The sequence below is a fragment of the Pseudorasbora parva genome, chromosome 13 (assembly GCF_024679245.1).
Source record: "Pseudorasbora parva isolate DD20220531a chromosome 13, ASM2467924v1, whole genome shotgun sequence".
Lineage (NCBI taxonomy): Eukaryota > Metazoa > Chordata > Actinopteri > Cypriniformes > Gobionidae > Pseudorasbora > Pseudorasbora parva.
The window spans coordinates 29,441,938-29,457,792 of NC_090184.1; the positions used below are offsets into that span (position 1 = coordinate 29,441,938).

General features: G+C 36.4%; 1 protein-coding gene across 1 annotated transcript; it reads right to left on the bottom strand.

Annotated features, from left to right (window-relative positions):
• Nucleotides 1-212: 212 nt before the first annotated feature.
• ccdc22 (coiled-coil domain containing 22) lies at nt 213-15,050 on the bottom strand. The gene is made up of 16 exons (XM_067413827.1): nt 14,681-15,050; nt 14,368-14,545; nt 13,561-13,693; nt 11,012-11,118; nt 9,490-9,574; nt 9,116-9,285; nt 6,234-6,446; nt 4,222-4,413; nt 3,941-4,060; nt 3,693-3,809; nt 2,623-2,724; nt 2,104-2,211; nt 1,857-1,952; nt 1,718-1,777; nt 1,286-1,360; nt 213-1,177 (listed from the first exon to the last, which is right to left on the bottom strand). Exons 1-16 carry the CDS (start codon nt 14,728-14,730, stop codon nt 1,064-1,066), a joined length of 1,920 nt encoding a protein of 639 aa, XP_067269928.1. The 5' UTR covers nt 14,731-15,050; the 3' UTR covers nt 213-1,063.
• Between the last annotated feature and the right edge of the window lie 805 nt (nt 15,051-15,855).

Consider the following 15,855-nt stretch of genomic DNA (forward strand, 5'->3'; position numbering starts at 1 on the left):
ACATTATCTTCAGAGATTGAGTTTATGTATACAAGTCATGGCCATGGGGTCATGGCTAATTACAAAACATCCTTTCCTATATAAATTCACAATTAGACTTTTTCCCAAACCGTGCAGCCCTACTCATGATTTGTAATCATTACAGCAACTGTTAATCTTTACCCTAACAAGTCAGAACCTGATTCTCAAAACTATTTTCCCAAAAAAGGCTCTTAAGGACAATAATAACCAATGGCAAAATGGTTAAATATCAGAACACTACATTCAGAATTTGAACAGATGTATAGAAATAATGGTCAATTACAAAACATTATTTTCCATACTCTCTAAATTCCAAAGATGGCATAGACTTTGAAAACCAGTTTGATTGGGACAATTATCAGTGTTAGTCAATCAGACACTTAAATGTGTTTACACAGCTTTCCTAAAGTCAGCCTGACAGAATATTTTCTATCACACAGGTTCAAAAACAATCTAACTTTAAATGATGAGCATTTTAACAGTTCTATGGATCCATCAGAGGCAAACAAACAGAAACGATATCAAATTGATGCTTTAATACGAAACAGGCAAGCTGTTCATGAGTGTTTTAAGTTGTTATCAGTCCACTATTCTCCAAGTTCAATCAAATCACCTGAATCTTGTAATGTTCATGAGCAGCTCAACCCATATGATGAACAACAATCAGAGGTCACTGTTAACGGACACTTTCATGTACATAATGGTTATCACCGTATAACAAAGATGTTGTCTCATCCAGCCGAAGCGGCAGTACTGGTCCTTCTCAAATTATTGCAGTCCAAGCTTGTTAAAAAACAGAATCTCATCACAATGATCAGAATTAGTTTTAACTAACATTTCTTCAAATTTGTGTCATTTTGATGCAAAAAATCTCGTGATCAAAACCCTCAGTAAAAGCTGAAAGTTGCTGATGTGATGAGGATTAATTCTGATGGAGGGCTGACGCAGATTGGAGCCAAACTGACGTCTCTCACAGCAGCGCTCATTTCAGCAGCCTGGGTTTTCGCTCTGCAGTACCATCAAACACGGACGGAGCAACAGCTCAACCTTCCCGGATCTTCGCAGCAAGGGCAGAGTTTTCTTGACGGATGGCCTTGTAGTCTTCAAGAATCTTCTCTAGATTGCTAACTGTCCTTTTTCCATTCTCCGTCTCAATCTACAAAATCAAGAAACGCATAAAACGGATGGCACAATTGAAAAGTGACAAAGAAATGAGGATTGATGCCTAGTTTTCACAAATGAAAGACATGAGTTGGTTTCACACCTGCTCCTCAAGATCTCGGATTTCTCTCATGATGGTTCCAGTGTCCTCAATGGTCTGAATTAGCTGAGTGCAGTTCTGAGAGCACAAAAATAATAGAATGATTTAAAATGATCATTCTTTTGCTAGCCAGGATCCTGTAAAAAGTGACCAAGGTCATTAACTTAAGTTCAGTTGTGTAGTTCAGAGATTAAACCAAAGGACTAAAGCAGTGCTAATGGCCTCAGATTAAGGAGCACAAGCCACCGCATTATGTGTTTTAGAAGGCTTTTTTGTCTTTTTTTTTAGGCTTGCCTTTTGCAGGCCGTGTCTCATGAGACAAGAATGTGCTTCAAACACAGTACCTGCATTTCAAGACTACAGTACATTTTATTCATGGACAAATATCAACAACAATATATGTTTGTGGATCCTCTTTGATATGCAGACACATACCTCATGTAAGGCAGCCAAGTACTTGTAGGATTTGCGGACAGATTCATCTTTCTTGGCATCCTGCAGTTTCAAAAGGTCTTAGTGTTTTAATACTGAATTCAGTGTTTTAAATACTGTTTTAAATGCTTTAAAGACTGACCTTAAACACCAGTTCATCTGTGACGGCAAATGTTCGGTCCAGTTTTCCCGTCAGCCCGTTAATCTCTTTCTGCAAGTCCTTTGTGTCCGACAAAATCTGTAGGGGGTCGATTAATAAGGTCAGAGGTCAAAAGGCTTCCAAAGACCTGCCAACTTCAAACACAAAGCTAACGTCAGTAGAAACAGGTCGTGAACTCAGATGAAGTCTTTTATTGAGGGCTAGATAAAAGATAAACTCCATCAAAGACCTTAGTGATTTCTTCCTTCTGTTTCTTTATATTGCCTACGATCTCCAAGATCCTCATGGTATAGGCTGAGCGAGACACATCTTTAGACAGCGTTTCATACTCGGTTAGCTGTGGAAAAACATTAGGAGGGGATTACATAAACATGCGGAATGTTAAACCAACAAGCCTAACATTTAAATGCTTTCTTTGTCCATGTACTAACCGTGTGTACATTAGTACATATTTGATATTTAATCAGCAGTAATGCAATGCAGCTTTAGGCACACATTTTAAAAATAGTTTAATATACTGAGATTCCAAAGCAGGTGACGTTAGACAGCTTGTATAAAAATGCTGATATACAGTCGATATAGAGATGCAAATGGTTGTTGATGCGGACAAAACCCAATGTACATGGGACAGATGGCAATGTCATAACACTTGCTTTTGTTTGGTGGCTGGTTAGGACATTGTATAGTGCTAAATGCATTTCTTGGATGATTGAAAAACAGAGGGGAGGGCTAAAAAATTAAACCGTACCAGCTGCTTGTACAGACTTTCCTTCTTTTTGGCCTCCTCAGCAGACTGTCGGATTTTGTCATGCAGGTCTTTGATCTCGGTCAGCTTCCTGGAGGACTCAGACTAAGAGAAATTTACACACACAAAAGAAAGTCAAAATCAAATTTAGGGCTGCACGATTTATCATAATAAAATGGAAATTGTGACATGAGTTAGTGCGATTATCAAAAAAGGCTGTGATCTAATTACATAGATATATGTGCTGTGTGTGTTTCAGAGTGACACGTGCCACTGTGTTCTTTTTCAGCTGATGATCCAGTTTTTTCAGCGTCTCAGAACAGCTTGTCTTTACACTTTATGTGGACTTTATACTCTGCATGTGCTTGAGTGCTTGAGTTTGGTTTGCTTATTACATACATTTGAGCCATTTTTTACTACCCAACATCCCAAACTTGTAATCAGAAGAGTTTATAAAGCGGCTGTTGTCAACAAAAGAAAACATTTCAGGAGTCCCTGTTGTTTTCTGCCAAAATAAAATCTTAATTTTTTAATATATTTTAAAAATGAAGAAATTAAGACAGCCATGATTTTCAGAATTGTAATGTTACAATTGTACTGCAAAATAAAATTATTCTTATTGATATTACTATAATTATATTTCCCCTAAATACTAACTTTATTTTACACTTATTTTACTATATTTCTATTTAGTAATGATAATAATCATAATTATCCTTATTATAGTCATATTGATATATAAAAATCACAACATTTTGGGCCAAATTATGCAGCCCTACAAAAAGCACAGCAAACTAGGAGCTTTATTTAAAATAAAATGAATTAAAAAAACTTTCATTTTATATCCTAATTGCAATTTTTTTTAAAAAATCACCCATAATATCCATAATTTGTCCAATCTCATTATTACACATTTGCAAGATCAATGAATTAGACTGTTTTTATTCAGGGATAATTAAACGGACTGAAATGATTAATGTCTATATATTTGGCCATTTAGATAGGAGTGTATAAGACTTTGACAAGAGCAGGTGCTATAGAGCTGAAAAACACATCAGGGTAACACAAGGTACCTCTCTGTTGCTGCACAGCTCTTTTAGCCTGCGGTGCTCATCAATCAACGGGACTCTGTGATTCTCCCACTGAGAGGCCAAATTAACCACTCGATTAGAGCTGGCCTCTACCAGACTCTGCAAAACATAAACACACAGGACAGACCAAAAGTAACATCATTACAAGTCATCACAGGCTAGTTAGATACGGTTTTCATTGTACTGTTATTCCTTGTTATTCATGAAGCCAGAGGGGTATATATGTTGACCTGTAACTTGAGCAGGTTGTTTTCAGCGTCAGGCAGCAGGTCAATGGTCTGTCTCTTCATTTTGACAGAATTCTCCTTCTCGGCATTACTGACTTCTTTCTGTTGCATCTCATCCGACACCTGCAGACATTAATGCAATGGAAAAAGTGAGATAACAATTATTTAAAAAAAAAAAAAAAAAAAAAGTGCTTAATTTATTCTCCAATTCACTTTCGAAATCTGAGAATTTAAATATTTCCCTGTAATGTGATATATTGTCAGCATCACTGATTGGCCATTACCTGCTGGATGGACACAGTGAGCTGCTTAATGTCTCCGCCCACTTCCTCCATTTGGACTGACAATTGCTGCAACTGTTGCTGCAGAGCAGAAAGTTCAGCTTCCTGCTGGGCCTTTAGGTCCTCCTCTGATTGGTGAGAGCTGGGAAGTGCACTTGCTGCTGCTGCCATCTGCTGGGCTGCTTTCTCAGGTTCCTAGGAAAGAAATGTCCTTTTACTTTACTTTGGCTTTTTGGTTAAGAGCCTAAACATTTCAAGATGTATCTCCAAGTAAATAAAATGAACTGGATAAAAGATCTAAGGTTAATTTTTGTAATAGTTTTAATGACAAAAATAAACAGTTATTCAAGTAGATCTTGACAAATACTGATCTTTTGTATCTAAAAACCAATATGCATATTTAATAAAAGTATACTAAATAAGCACTAGACTGAAGAATCATATTAATTATAATACACATTATTAATTACTACATAATTGTTTATAACTGATAAATATAATAATAATAATTTGTTTAATTTTGGGTTTATGTATTTTAAAAAAAAGAAGCTGTATTATAACCACTTAGTCAACATAATACACATTATGAACATATGATTTATTACTATATAAACATGTTTATAATAATAATAATTGTATTCTTAAAGGTTTATTCATCATTTATAAAGCTGTATTATAGTCCATTAGTTCATTAGAATAATCACACAACCTAAGAAAGGGGAAAAGCTGTAATGACCAATTACAGAGTCCCACTAAGAAAGCATAAAATCAGAACTATTCAATAACGTATTAATAGTATAGTATTAATATGATTAATTTTATACTATTAATACTAAATTATATGACAGCCAACTGAGGCCAAAGATGTATTAGTGTGGACAAGTCACCCTTTTTCTTGACGTCAAGTCCTCATCATTTTCTCTTTTTGGCCTTCAGTCCACACTGAGACAGCGTTTTTGTCCTGCGAAAACCGAGCTTTTTGAAAACGCTTTTCCAAGTGTATAAATTTGAAAACACAGCTTTCACGTTGTAGTGCGACCTGTGTAAACGGAGGCATTTGAAAACGATGACGCATGTTTTTTCATGACACATATCTACCAATAGATGTCTGTTTATATGGTTATTGTGATTCACTTTGACACTGTTGCTAAAGATATGTTACTTTATGGTACACTCTTCATATTGTGGTCCTACAAGGATAAAAGAAAATGTACTCGCAATCAATTGCTGTTTTTCAGCAAAACATGAGAGCAGTTGTGTTTTAAACCAAACATATAACGGTAACGGAGTGCGACCTGGACCCACCAGTGAAATACGAGATATTTTGCTTAATTAAATGATACTGCCTAAAGAATAGCATGAGATCTGTATTACGTCTGTTCCATCTGGATCATCTCAGAGAGCTTTTATGTTTTTTTTTACGCATACGCAGTAAGGTGAATGTATAATTTTCAGACGTTTCAGTGTGAATGAGAAACTTAAAAAAAATGCTAGTGTGGATGAAGAGCGTATTGAAATAAAAGTGCTGTTATCAAAAAAAAGCCTAGTCCTGGACTAAAATGCATGTTTGAGTTGTTTTAACTGAAAGCACTTGGATTATCTTAAAATATGTCAGTGCCATTGTTTTGTCTCAAGAAGCACATCAGTAATGTTTTTTTCTAAAGCATGTCAATAAAAGCTATTTAGATGTCCTAATAAAACTAAAGCTGTTTTTGAAACCAAACCCTAAAGTAGTTAATACACAAAATCAGCACTCTACTTCTCACTTAACACAAAATATTTTAGACAAATATTTCTTTTGGCACATATTTCTGGTACATTTCCCTGTCTGGCAAAAACTGTGGTCCCAAAATTTCTACATTTGAATCTTGTTAGTAACACAGTCATGTCACTATTTTCCATGACCTGGCTGTACTAATTTTTCAAGACTGGAAAACAGCATTAGAAATGTCAAGATTTTCCAGTGTGGGAACCCTGGCACATCACAGTTTGAGTAAATAAATTCTGACAGGTACCTGTGTAAAGGTGAATTTCTCTGTATGGGTGAAGCGTGTGCCTTTGGTCAGCACATCTCCCCCAGTGGAAGCACCACCAAATGACAGCAGCAGATCAGCAAGGTCAGAGGTTGAGCGTGTGGCTCCGTGCATGTCAGGTCGAGACTGAGCAGCCGCTCTTAGCTGCTCCTCGATTCGCTTCTGCAGTCGAGCTTTTTTCCTAGATCTGTACTCCTAAAGAGATGAGGCACAGTTAAAAAAAAAACAATTATAATAAGGAATCAAAAGAAATAAATCATAATCTCTAGAACAAGACCAAATTAAATCACCCAATTAAATCCTGCTGCTAGTTTAGTGACGGGAAAAAACGGTCAGCGCACCAGGTGCATGGTCTAAAAGGGTTGTACCTGGTCACTTAATGAGTCATGGGTGTGCTTTGGGCGTAAAGTGCAAGAAACAAAACAGAGTCTCATCTCCAAGTCCCTTTAAAAAGTCACTTGCACTTGCATCATGACGGATTCGTTATTTAAATGGCGGAATTTGTAACCGGAATGACTGAATGCTTTTCCAGAGTGGAATCGTTTTATTTTTAATATCAAAAAATGTTTGTGCTGCTGCGCGTCCCTGTACGTGGGTTGTGCATTTTCTCGCTGATCAAAACTTTTCTCTATTGGGCTGACATTTTGGTCACCTGAGCAAAAACATTCTTTAAACCAGACCTGTACAGCATACATGAACACATCAAAAATGCTGTTATAACTTTTAACTTTAATGTGCCATTTCTATTTTATTTAACCCTTATATATATATATATATATATATATATATATATATATATATATATATATATATATATATATATTATTTACTTTAATAGTTATCTAAACATATCTGAAACCCAAACCCCACACACATCTATTTAAACCACTTGTGGTGGTTGTAACTGTAAATGTCTTTGTTACTGTGCTGTGCCCATAATCCGTTATTTCCACCACTTAATCAAGCCAATTTTCTTTAAAACATGATGATGTTTTATTTCATTTCTTTGCATTTCACGGTTCATATTGAGCTATTTGGACGGCAAACATGACTTGCTGCCGCTCACATCATTCTCTCTCTGAGACCTGTAAACCGCATTCACAGGTTCTAACACTATAATTGCGGTGCTCCGAGCAACAATTATTTCTTATGCAAACTACAATCAAGTAGATTTCTCCCCTCATTTCGCATCGGCGTCTGCGCAGCATTTCATTCTTTCTGTACGGTTGTGGCATCACAAGTGCCTATAAGTTGCCTATAGGTGCATATTACTAGTGCGCCCTTTAAATAACAAAACAAAAAAACGCCGCCATGGACTTTAGACAAGGTTTTTGTTGGTCAATTGCGCAGTTGTTTTCAGTTGCCTCAAAATATTGTGGCTAAACAGATGGGTGCAAATGGATTTGCCTTTTAAACAACGTGGAGCTAGATGTGAAAATGATTACTGCGTCAGGCTGAAACTAGCAAAAAACACTTGCATCGCAACTGCCGTCACATTGCGCCCGGGTGTATGTTAGGGCCCTAAATTGCTGTGGTTATTTTCAGATCCATAACTATTCTCAAAGCACTGCAGATAAATAAGGTAAACAGAAAAAAGTTACAAACGCTGATAAAGCCGGGGTCAGACAATAGGCCAGTGTATAAGTTAGAGGGCAGGCGAAGTGAGAATGTGGAACTGAGATGTGAGAGGGCATCAGTACAGTCGCAGGACACACACATGCTGAATGTCACACTTGTGTGAAAGACATCTCTGTGTTCCATCCTCATGTTGATACATGCCTTTACCAGAGACTCCGTGAAGGAAAGCAGGGCGGCAGCAAAAATATTTACATGCTCGTGTTATTGTTATTATCAAGACAGGTAACCTAGACGTCGTGCTAGAAAGATGTCATGCTGAGGCTATAAAAAAAGGCTGTTTGTATGAGTACTCTGAGCTGAGTTTAACTGAAATGCTTGACAATTTTACCCTTATGGTGATCCAAACCTATTTGACTTTTTTGTTTGTTTTTAAAGAACATTTTTCAAATATAAGGAATGGATCTTTCAAGCTTTGAAATTACGGGGGGGGGGGGGGGGGGGGGGGGGGGGGAATCATACAACTGATTCAACCTATTCTTTTTTAAATAAACATAGACAAATCATTCATTCACAAATCAACATTGTTCAAAAATAAAACGAATAAAAATGTACTAAATGTGACTAAAGCACTAAAATTTAAGCTACTTAAAAATATTAAAGTAATAAAACAAACAGATCATAATAAAATTCATAAAACTTAAACTAAAATTAAAATGAACACCAAAAAATAAACAAGAATTTAAAATACAATAATAGTACATGAATAAAACAAAAATAAAAAACACTGATGACCAAGAACAACATGGATACCTAGGACAGATGTCAAAATTATCACTGAATAACTTGTAATGTAATGATGTAATGGATGTAAACATATACTTGTAATGTAATGATGTATGATGTAAACATCCATAATGATGTATGGATGTAATAATGACAATTAGAATTTTTGGCTAAAGTTCACCCATTTACTCATCTTCAAGTTGTTCCTGTATGAGTTTCTTTGGTCTGTTGATCACAAAAGAAGATATTTGGAAGAATGTTTGTAACAAAGCAGATAGAGCAACCATTCACTACCATAGTATTTGTTTTCTCTTACTATGGTAGTGAATGGTTGCTCTATCTGCTTGGTTACAAACATTCTTTCAAATGTCTTCTTTTGTGTTCAGCAGACCAAAGAAACTCAAACAGGTTTGGAACAACTTGAGGATGAGTAAATGATGACAGAATTTTAATTTTTTTGGGGGGGTGAACTATCCCTAACTTGAAGGGGGAAATAGAATAACCTCAGGTGTAAGTCTTGACAGGAGGCCTTGGCTGTTCCATTCACTCTCCCACTCCTGTGCGGCACTAAGTTCAGAGATGTGGTTCTCCAGGAGGGACGCTGGCACTGAGGCATGCTGGGAAGGCTGGGAGGTCACAGGCAGCAAATAATTCCTCCAGTATTCTTGCACCTCTGAGAGAATTCACAAAGAATCATCAAAGACAATTTTAGCTGAATTTTAGCTTGACTAAAATCGTTTTTCGTCAAATTCCTCAAAGGTGTAGTCACACTTCAGGGGCAAGTGGCAACAAAGGCAATACCACAATGTATAAGACATATCACACCAAACCTATGGGGGCTTGCTGGGTTGGGTTAAGTAAGTGAAAACAAGCATGCCTTTTGGCTGTTTCCTGGAAGAGACCTTCACTGAATATGGAAGGCTCAGAGGCTGGGCGTGGAAACTGTGACACGGGCCGGAACTCTGAAATTACATTCACACACATTTGTCAATTAGTTTGGTAGCATGGAAGCAGATTCAACTCTGCAACTGTACATCATGTACCATGACAATATTTCTTATTTAACCATTACAATAAGCATCAGTGTTGCATCTATATATTTACATTACATACATTGTTTCAAAAAGTGGGCTTTTTTAAATTGAATTTTTTTTTTTTTTTTTTAGCACGGATGCATTCAATTGACCAAAAGTTACATTTATAATGTTATAAAAGATTTTCTGTTCTTTTGAACTTTCTATTCATCAAAGAACCCTGAAAAAACAGTTATCAACATTGATAATAAAATCAAATGTTTCTTGAGAAGAAACTCATATTAGTATGATTTCTGAAGTATCATATCATGTGCCACTGTAAACTGGAGTAATGATGCTGAACATTCAGCTTTGTCACATGAATAAATAATAATGCTCCGTAAAGCACTTTGTGTCAGTACTTCATAAATAGAGCGAGACAAAGGTTTACTGTTGGAGATTTGGCGCTGCGCATCCAGTGTAAACAACATCACAGATTATAATGAGTTCTACTGTATTTTGTCACGTCGCACATCACAATAAATTAATCAACCATGTACGATATGAATATTAGTTACTAGAGTAAAGACCTGTTCACAACAAGAACAATAACTATAATGATAACTATATTATCGTCCACACCAAAGTGTGTGCTGCAGTTATGCTGTCTGGCCCTTTAAATCCTATAACTCTTTAAAGCAACTCTGTTTTTATCATGCATGGGCTGGAAAAAAATGTTGTGAAACTGATACCAACGATTTTGTTTCTCTTTGTTGTTATTGTAGTAGTTGTGGGGTGGACTCTGCTATTCTTTTACATTTAGAACTATATAATTGTTATTCAGGGTATATGCATGAATTTTTAAGACTTTTTTAAGACCTTCTCAAAATATTTTAAGACCTCATCGCACTTCAAGTTCGAATCAGCAACAAACCTTTAACTTAATAAACAATTTTAGCAGTATGTAGAATTAAAATCTCTATCGTAGACCAATTTTGTATCGTTTATATTGCATATCTGTTTCACTTTTTCGCAAAATACGTGACATCACCTGTAGACGGTGCTGCCCGCACCCCGAGCCAATCTCAGATTGAGTACCTCGTTATTTTTTTAATACTTATGGGGATAAAAATAAATATATTCATGCATACCTTTTGGAGTCAAACTCTTTTGACAAAGCTTGAAACAAAATGTAATACCTCAAAAAAATCGTAATTAAGACTTTTTAATACCTTTTAAGGGTCTTAATTTTTTCCCAAAGTGATTTATCAACTTTTAATACTTTTTAAGACCCAGCGGACTTAGTTATCATCCTTAATTGCCTTTAATGCATTTAAAATGCATAAGCCTTGCCCTGGATTTCAAAGTGTAGGCATGTTGTGGTACCTGTGTTTTACGATGAATGGGGAGTCTACAGGACGGAGGGAGCCAAGGCACTGACAACTGAGCTCTAATTTGAGCAGCAATTGCTTTTTGCAACAGCGCAGACTTTCCTAAGAAAGGAGATATAAATGTAGAAAACATTCTTACTATTATGAGAGACTAGACTCATCAATCATTCATTTAATACAATAATCAGGAGCAACATGTGATGCCAAAGGCAAGCAAACTGAGAAAAAAAAAACATATCTGCGATAATGAGACTGATCCAGTCTGTATGGATTCCCACCGGGTTTATGATTAAGTTAACAAGCTATTAACTGAAGTTGACTTTGGATTCTTTCCAGGATAATAAAACAATTGAATGCATTTTTTATGCAATCAAGGGTGTTAAATGAATGAATGTAGAACTGAGAGAGAGAAAAAAAAGATTTCTAGTTTATTGAAGAAATCTGGGCATAATCAACACTTTAAGCTGTTAGATTAACACCATAGCCTAGTTAATCACGTTACCCTTTGATCCCAGCATGAAGAACACAGCCCAACTACACCACTTTATTATTTTTACACAGCCAGAAACTCATCTCTGGAGTTGAAAAAAATCTATGATGGAAACTTTGAGTCATACCAGATTTAATATGAGGTGAATCATTGCAAATCACTATTACATATTACAGTCGTTATTGTGAGGGAAAGATAATGAATGCGGACTGAAAAATACTGAGAAAAATACTATGCTCCTTCTGGTTGGTATTTATGAAGGTGTGTATTATAGATTTCTCCGAACTCACAATTGCGCAACATTAATTTCAGGAAGTCTGAATTGTGAGATAAAAAGACGCAATTACCTTTTTTTTATTCTGTGGAGAATACAGGCTTCCATACTTTCAGATAAAGAACTTGTTTTTTAGAACTATATTTAAGTTTTACAATCTGTATTTCAACTGGTAAATCAAAGTGTTAAAGTCGTAATGAAACTCAAGTACTGACAAATAATTTATTCCGCAATGTGATGTACATCCAAGTGAAACTTGGCTAAAATGCAATTATTGAAAAAGAAAGACATTTAGGATTGGGACTTGACTCTATTTGTTGGTTGTTTGTTGGATGGAGGCGGATATGAATGCAAGCTTAAAGGGAAGGGAGGGTGGTGATTTGTTGCAGAAACATTTTTTATTACGTTGGTTGAAAGTCACTTTACCTCCGGATAGCAATCACTAAGTTAAGTGGTCTAAAAGTATTTATATGTATGGTCTATGGAAGGAGTTAGAACATAAAATGTTGGACACGTCTTTGCATTCGGTCAGCACCCTGCTCGTGCAGATATCACACATCATCAGCTCGTTTTTATGCTATGCAGAGATAGACAGACATCAGTCTGTTGTTCACGCCATAACAACTGTAATTTGGAAGAGATGGAAACATTTGACATTATACTCAGAGCAGTTTGTTTCAATATCAACACAATCAACGCCAAAATGATCTGCAGCAATCAGGTAGTACAGGTCGGTGCTCTTTAAAGGAATAGTTCACCCAAAAATGAAAATTTGATGTTTATCTGCTTACCCCCAGGGCATCCAAAATGTAGGTGTTTTTGTTTCTTAATAGAATACAAATAAATATTTTTAACTCAAACCGCTGCTCGTATAATGCATGTAAATGGTATGGAGAGCCACTATAAGAGTAAAAAACACATAGACATACAAATCCATATCAAACCCTTAGCTCGTGGCGACACATTGACGTATTAAGACACAGTATGTGTTTTTTTTTAACCTCATATCAGATGAATCTCATCTAGTATTCCAAAGCCATTACTTCCGTAGGGTAAGGTCAAAAACCCAGCATGATCATATATACATTTGTTCATATATATATATATATATATATATATATATATATATATATATATATATATATATATATATATATATACATGTTTCTCACAGAAATGATGTTTACAAAACATCAAAACTAATAGTTTCGTGTCTTAAGACATCAATGTGTCGCCACGAGCCACAGGGTTTACTATGGATTTGTATATCTGCGTTTTTTTACTCTCATAGTGGCTCTCATAGAAAACACTCCATTGCCATGCATTATATGAGCAACGGTTGGAGTAAAAAAATCTTAATTTGTGTTCTACTGAAGAAAGAAACAAACACACCTACATCTTGGATGCCCTGGGGGTAAACAGATAAACATCAAATTTTCATTTTTGGGTGAACTATCCCTTTAAGTTTGTTATTTTCATTACGCTACGGAAGTTGCCTACCTTACCTTTAAGGCTGAAAGGGGCAGGGTTTAAGCAGACTAAATAATTGTAGAAGTCTGGCATAAGTCACTAAAGGTTGTTGTTTCAACAGGAAGATAAAGTAAAAAAAAAAATTAAAATTATGAGCGCAAAAAGAAGATATGATTGGATAAATCATTCAAAATAAGATCAATAAGATGAATTTAGAAAATAAATAGGGAGAATCTTCATTTCATGCAGAGCTTAATATCAAAATGCATATGCCAAATACATATATGCAAAAATCAGTTGTTAAAGGTACCTGCAGGCTGGTCAGAGGCCTCTGCACTCTCTCTGGGCAGCTTCTCAACCAGAAACATGAACAGAGAGCGAATCTCTGGCTCATTGCTGTAGAGAAATGTCTGGTAGCCAATTTCCCCTTTAAAGCCCACATCCTAAACATATATAACAAAGCAAAAATCAGCAAAGACTTGGAGTCATTGCTCTATTGTGTAAAGTTAGTAGTTATAGAGTGGTACTAACTACTTGTTAGACAAAAACGCAAAAAAAAAGTTTAATTGCTGATTATATTACTATAACAAAATAGATTTTCTTGTGTAACATTTAAAGGGTTAATTCTCCCAAAAATGAAAATTCTGTCATTAATTACACACCCTCATGTCGTTCCAAAACAATAAGAGCTTTGTTTATCTTCTTAACAAAAATTACGATTTTTTTTATGAAATCTGAGAGCACTCTGACCCCCCTAAAGATTGAAACTGATGACAGAATTTTAATATTTGGGTGAACTAAGCGTTTAGAGGTGATCAAAATTAGGTCAAACATATTAATGCAATCTTGGAAGATCAACTGCAGAGAAAGGTCTGCAGTATCTGTTGTATGCAGTAAATCGACCCATTTATTTTCATGATTATTCATAGTTATACAAGGTATAATTGTCCAAACTGTAACACATGTATTCAAACTTTAAAAAAACAAAACAAAAGGGCTTATTCATCAGCAGTAAGTTAATGCATTTGCATTCAATATCATCAGCTGACTCGGTCAGTTGTGAGGGGTCAAGTTAACTTTAGCACACAGAAGGACGTCCAGGCACTGTGTCTCTCACCTGACAGGCCTGTGCCAGGCTCATGCCCAGTCTGAAGCGGGCAGACATGCCAGGGGGGAGCGAATGGGACAATCCATTGCCCAGTGCAGGGTCGATCACACGCAGGCATCTCACCACCGCCTCCACAATCAGCTCACTGGTGAACTGCTTCACACTTTGAACATCCTCATCAATGTCTCTGTAAGATGACGAGGTGATTACAACCACACAGACATGAAAGAAGTTTGGGTTGTCCCAAGATGCAAGCACTCCAAAGAGAGAGAGGAAATGACTTGTCACAACTGAAGAGACCTGTTAGATTTTGGATACTTACGTGCCCGCTTGTCTCAGAGAGTGAATTAAAATCCTATCGACTTCTTCCATCTCGGAACGAGAGCAGATATTGCTGTTCGACTGTCTTCCGTAACAATATTAAAGGCAAATGAATATCACAAGGCTTCAGCTAACCCTCAGCATCGCCTTCACTACAGCCTGTGCAGGGCTGCTAACCAGGACGACCGTTCGGTTGCCATGGTTACATTTCAAAACGCAGCTTCAAATGAGCAGTAACGTGCTTTTTACCACATCCTCCAACAAATGAGCGTTCCAAAATAACAGCTTTTTTCACCCAGTCTCTTCAAAATCTGCTTTTTCTGGAGAGGAAGTCATTACCTAGGAGTGTCCGACGCAGTGTAACATGGGATATGAAGTTTTAGATATCTGACACATCCATACTGAACTACTCGTATAAAACTCAAGTTCCCGACATCCACAGCGCGCTCAGGTCTCGTGACGAGACCGACGCGTAAGCACGTGCGCTGTCCACCAGAAGCGAATTGAAATGTTTTAGATGTTTTTGTAGGTTTAAGAGAAAATCCGATCATGATGAGTGACTATAGTATTATTAGCAGATTATATTCTGATTTATGATTTATAGCCAACATTTAATCATCAGAGAGCTAAGCATTTAGTTTTTGTTGTTGTTGTTTTCCTTCCTTGAATACAACAGGCTATTAAAATCTATGATAAGTTAGGCTACATCAAACATAATTTACAGTATTTTATCCATTTCTTTAGCATATACGGAATTGTCTCCATTCATCAGCATGGCCCATCTTTTTGACCAAGAGGAAAAATTAAGCTGCTATTTGATTTGCATTACCTCAGTAACAGAAAACACACACACAAACACACACACACACACACACACACACACACACACACACACACACACACACACACACACACACACACACACACACACACACGTTTGTTTTTGTGAATTGTGGGGACATTCCATAGGCGTAATGGTTTTTATACTGTACAAACTGTATATTCTATCCCCTTACACTGCCCCTGCCCCTAAACCTACCCAATCACAGGAAACATGAAAAGTGGGGACATGGGGTAATGTCCTCATTTGTCACCCTTTTCTGTAATACCTATGTCATACACATGTCATTATACACATTTTTGTCCTGATATGTCACAAAAAAAGCACACACACAC

Excerpts from the sequence above, each read along its gene's own strand:
- ccdc22 (XM_067413827.1), bottom strand. The coding sequence starts at position 14,730 with ATGGAAGAAGTCGATAGGATTTTAATTCACTCTCTGAGACAAGCGGGC. Across the intron at positions 6,447-9,115 it reads TGTCAAGACTTACACCTGAG|GAGTACAGATCTAGGAAAAA; the intron begins GTTATTCTATTT and ends TCATCTCTTTAG. Across the intron at positions 1,778-1,856 it reads CAGATGAACTGGTGTTTAAG|GATGCCAAGAAAGATGAATC; the intron begins GTCAGTCTTTAA and ends TTGAAACTGCAG.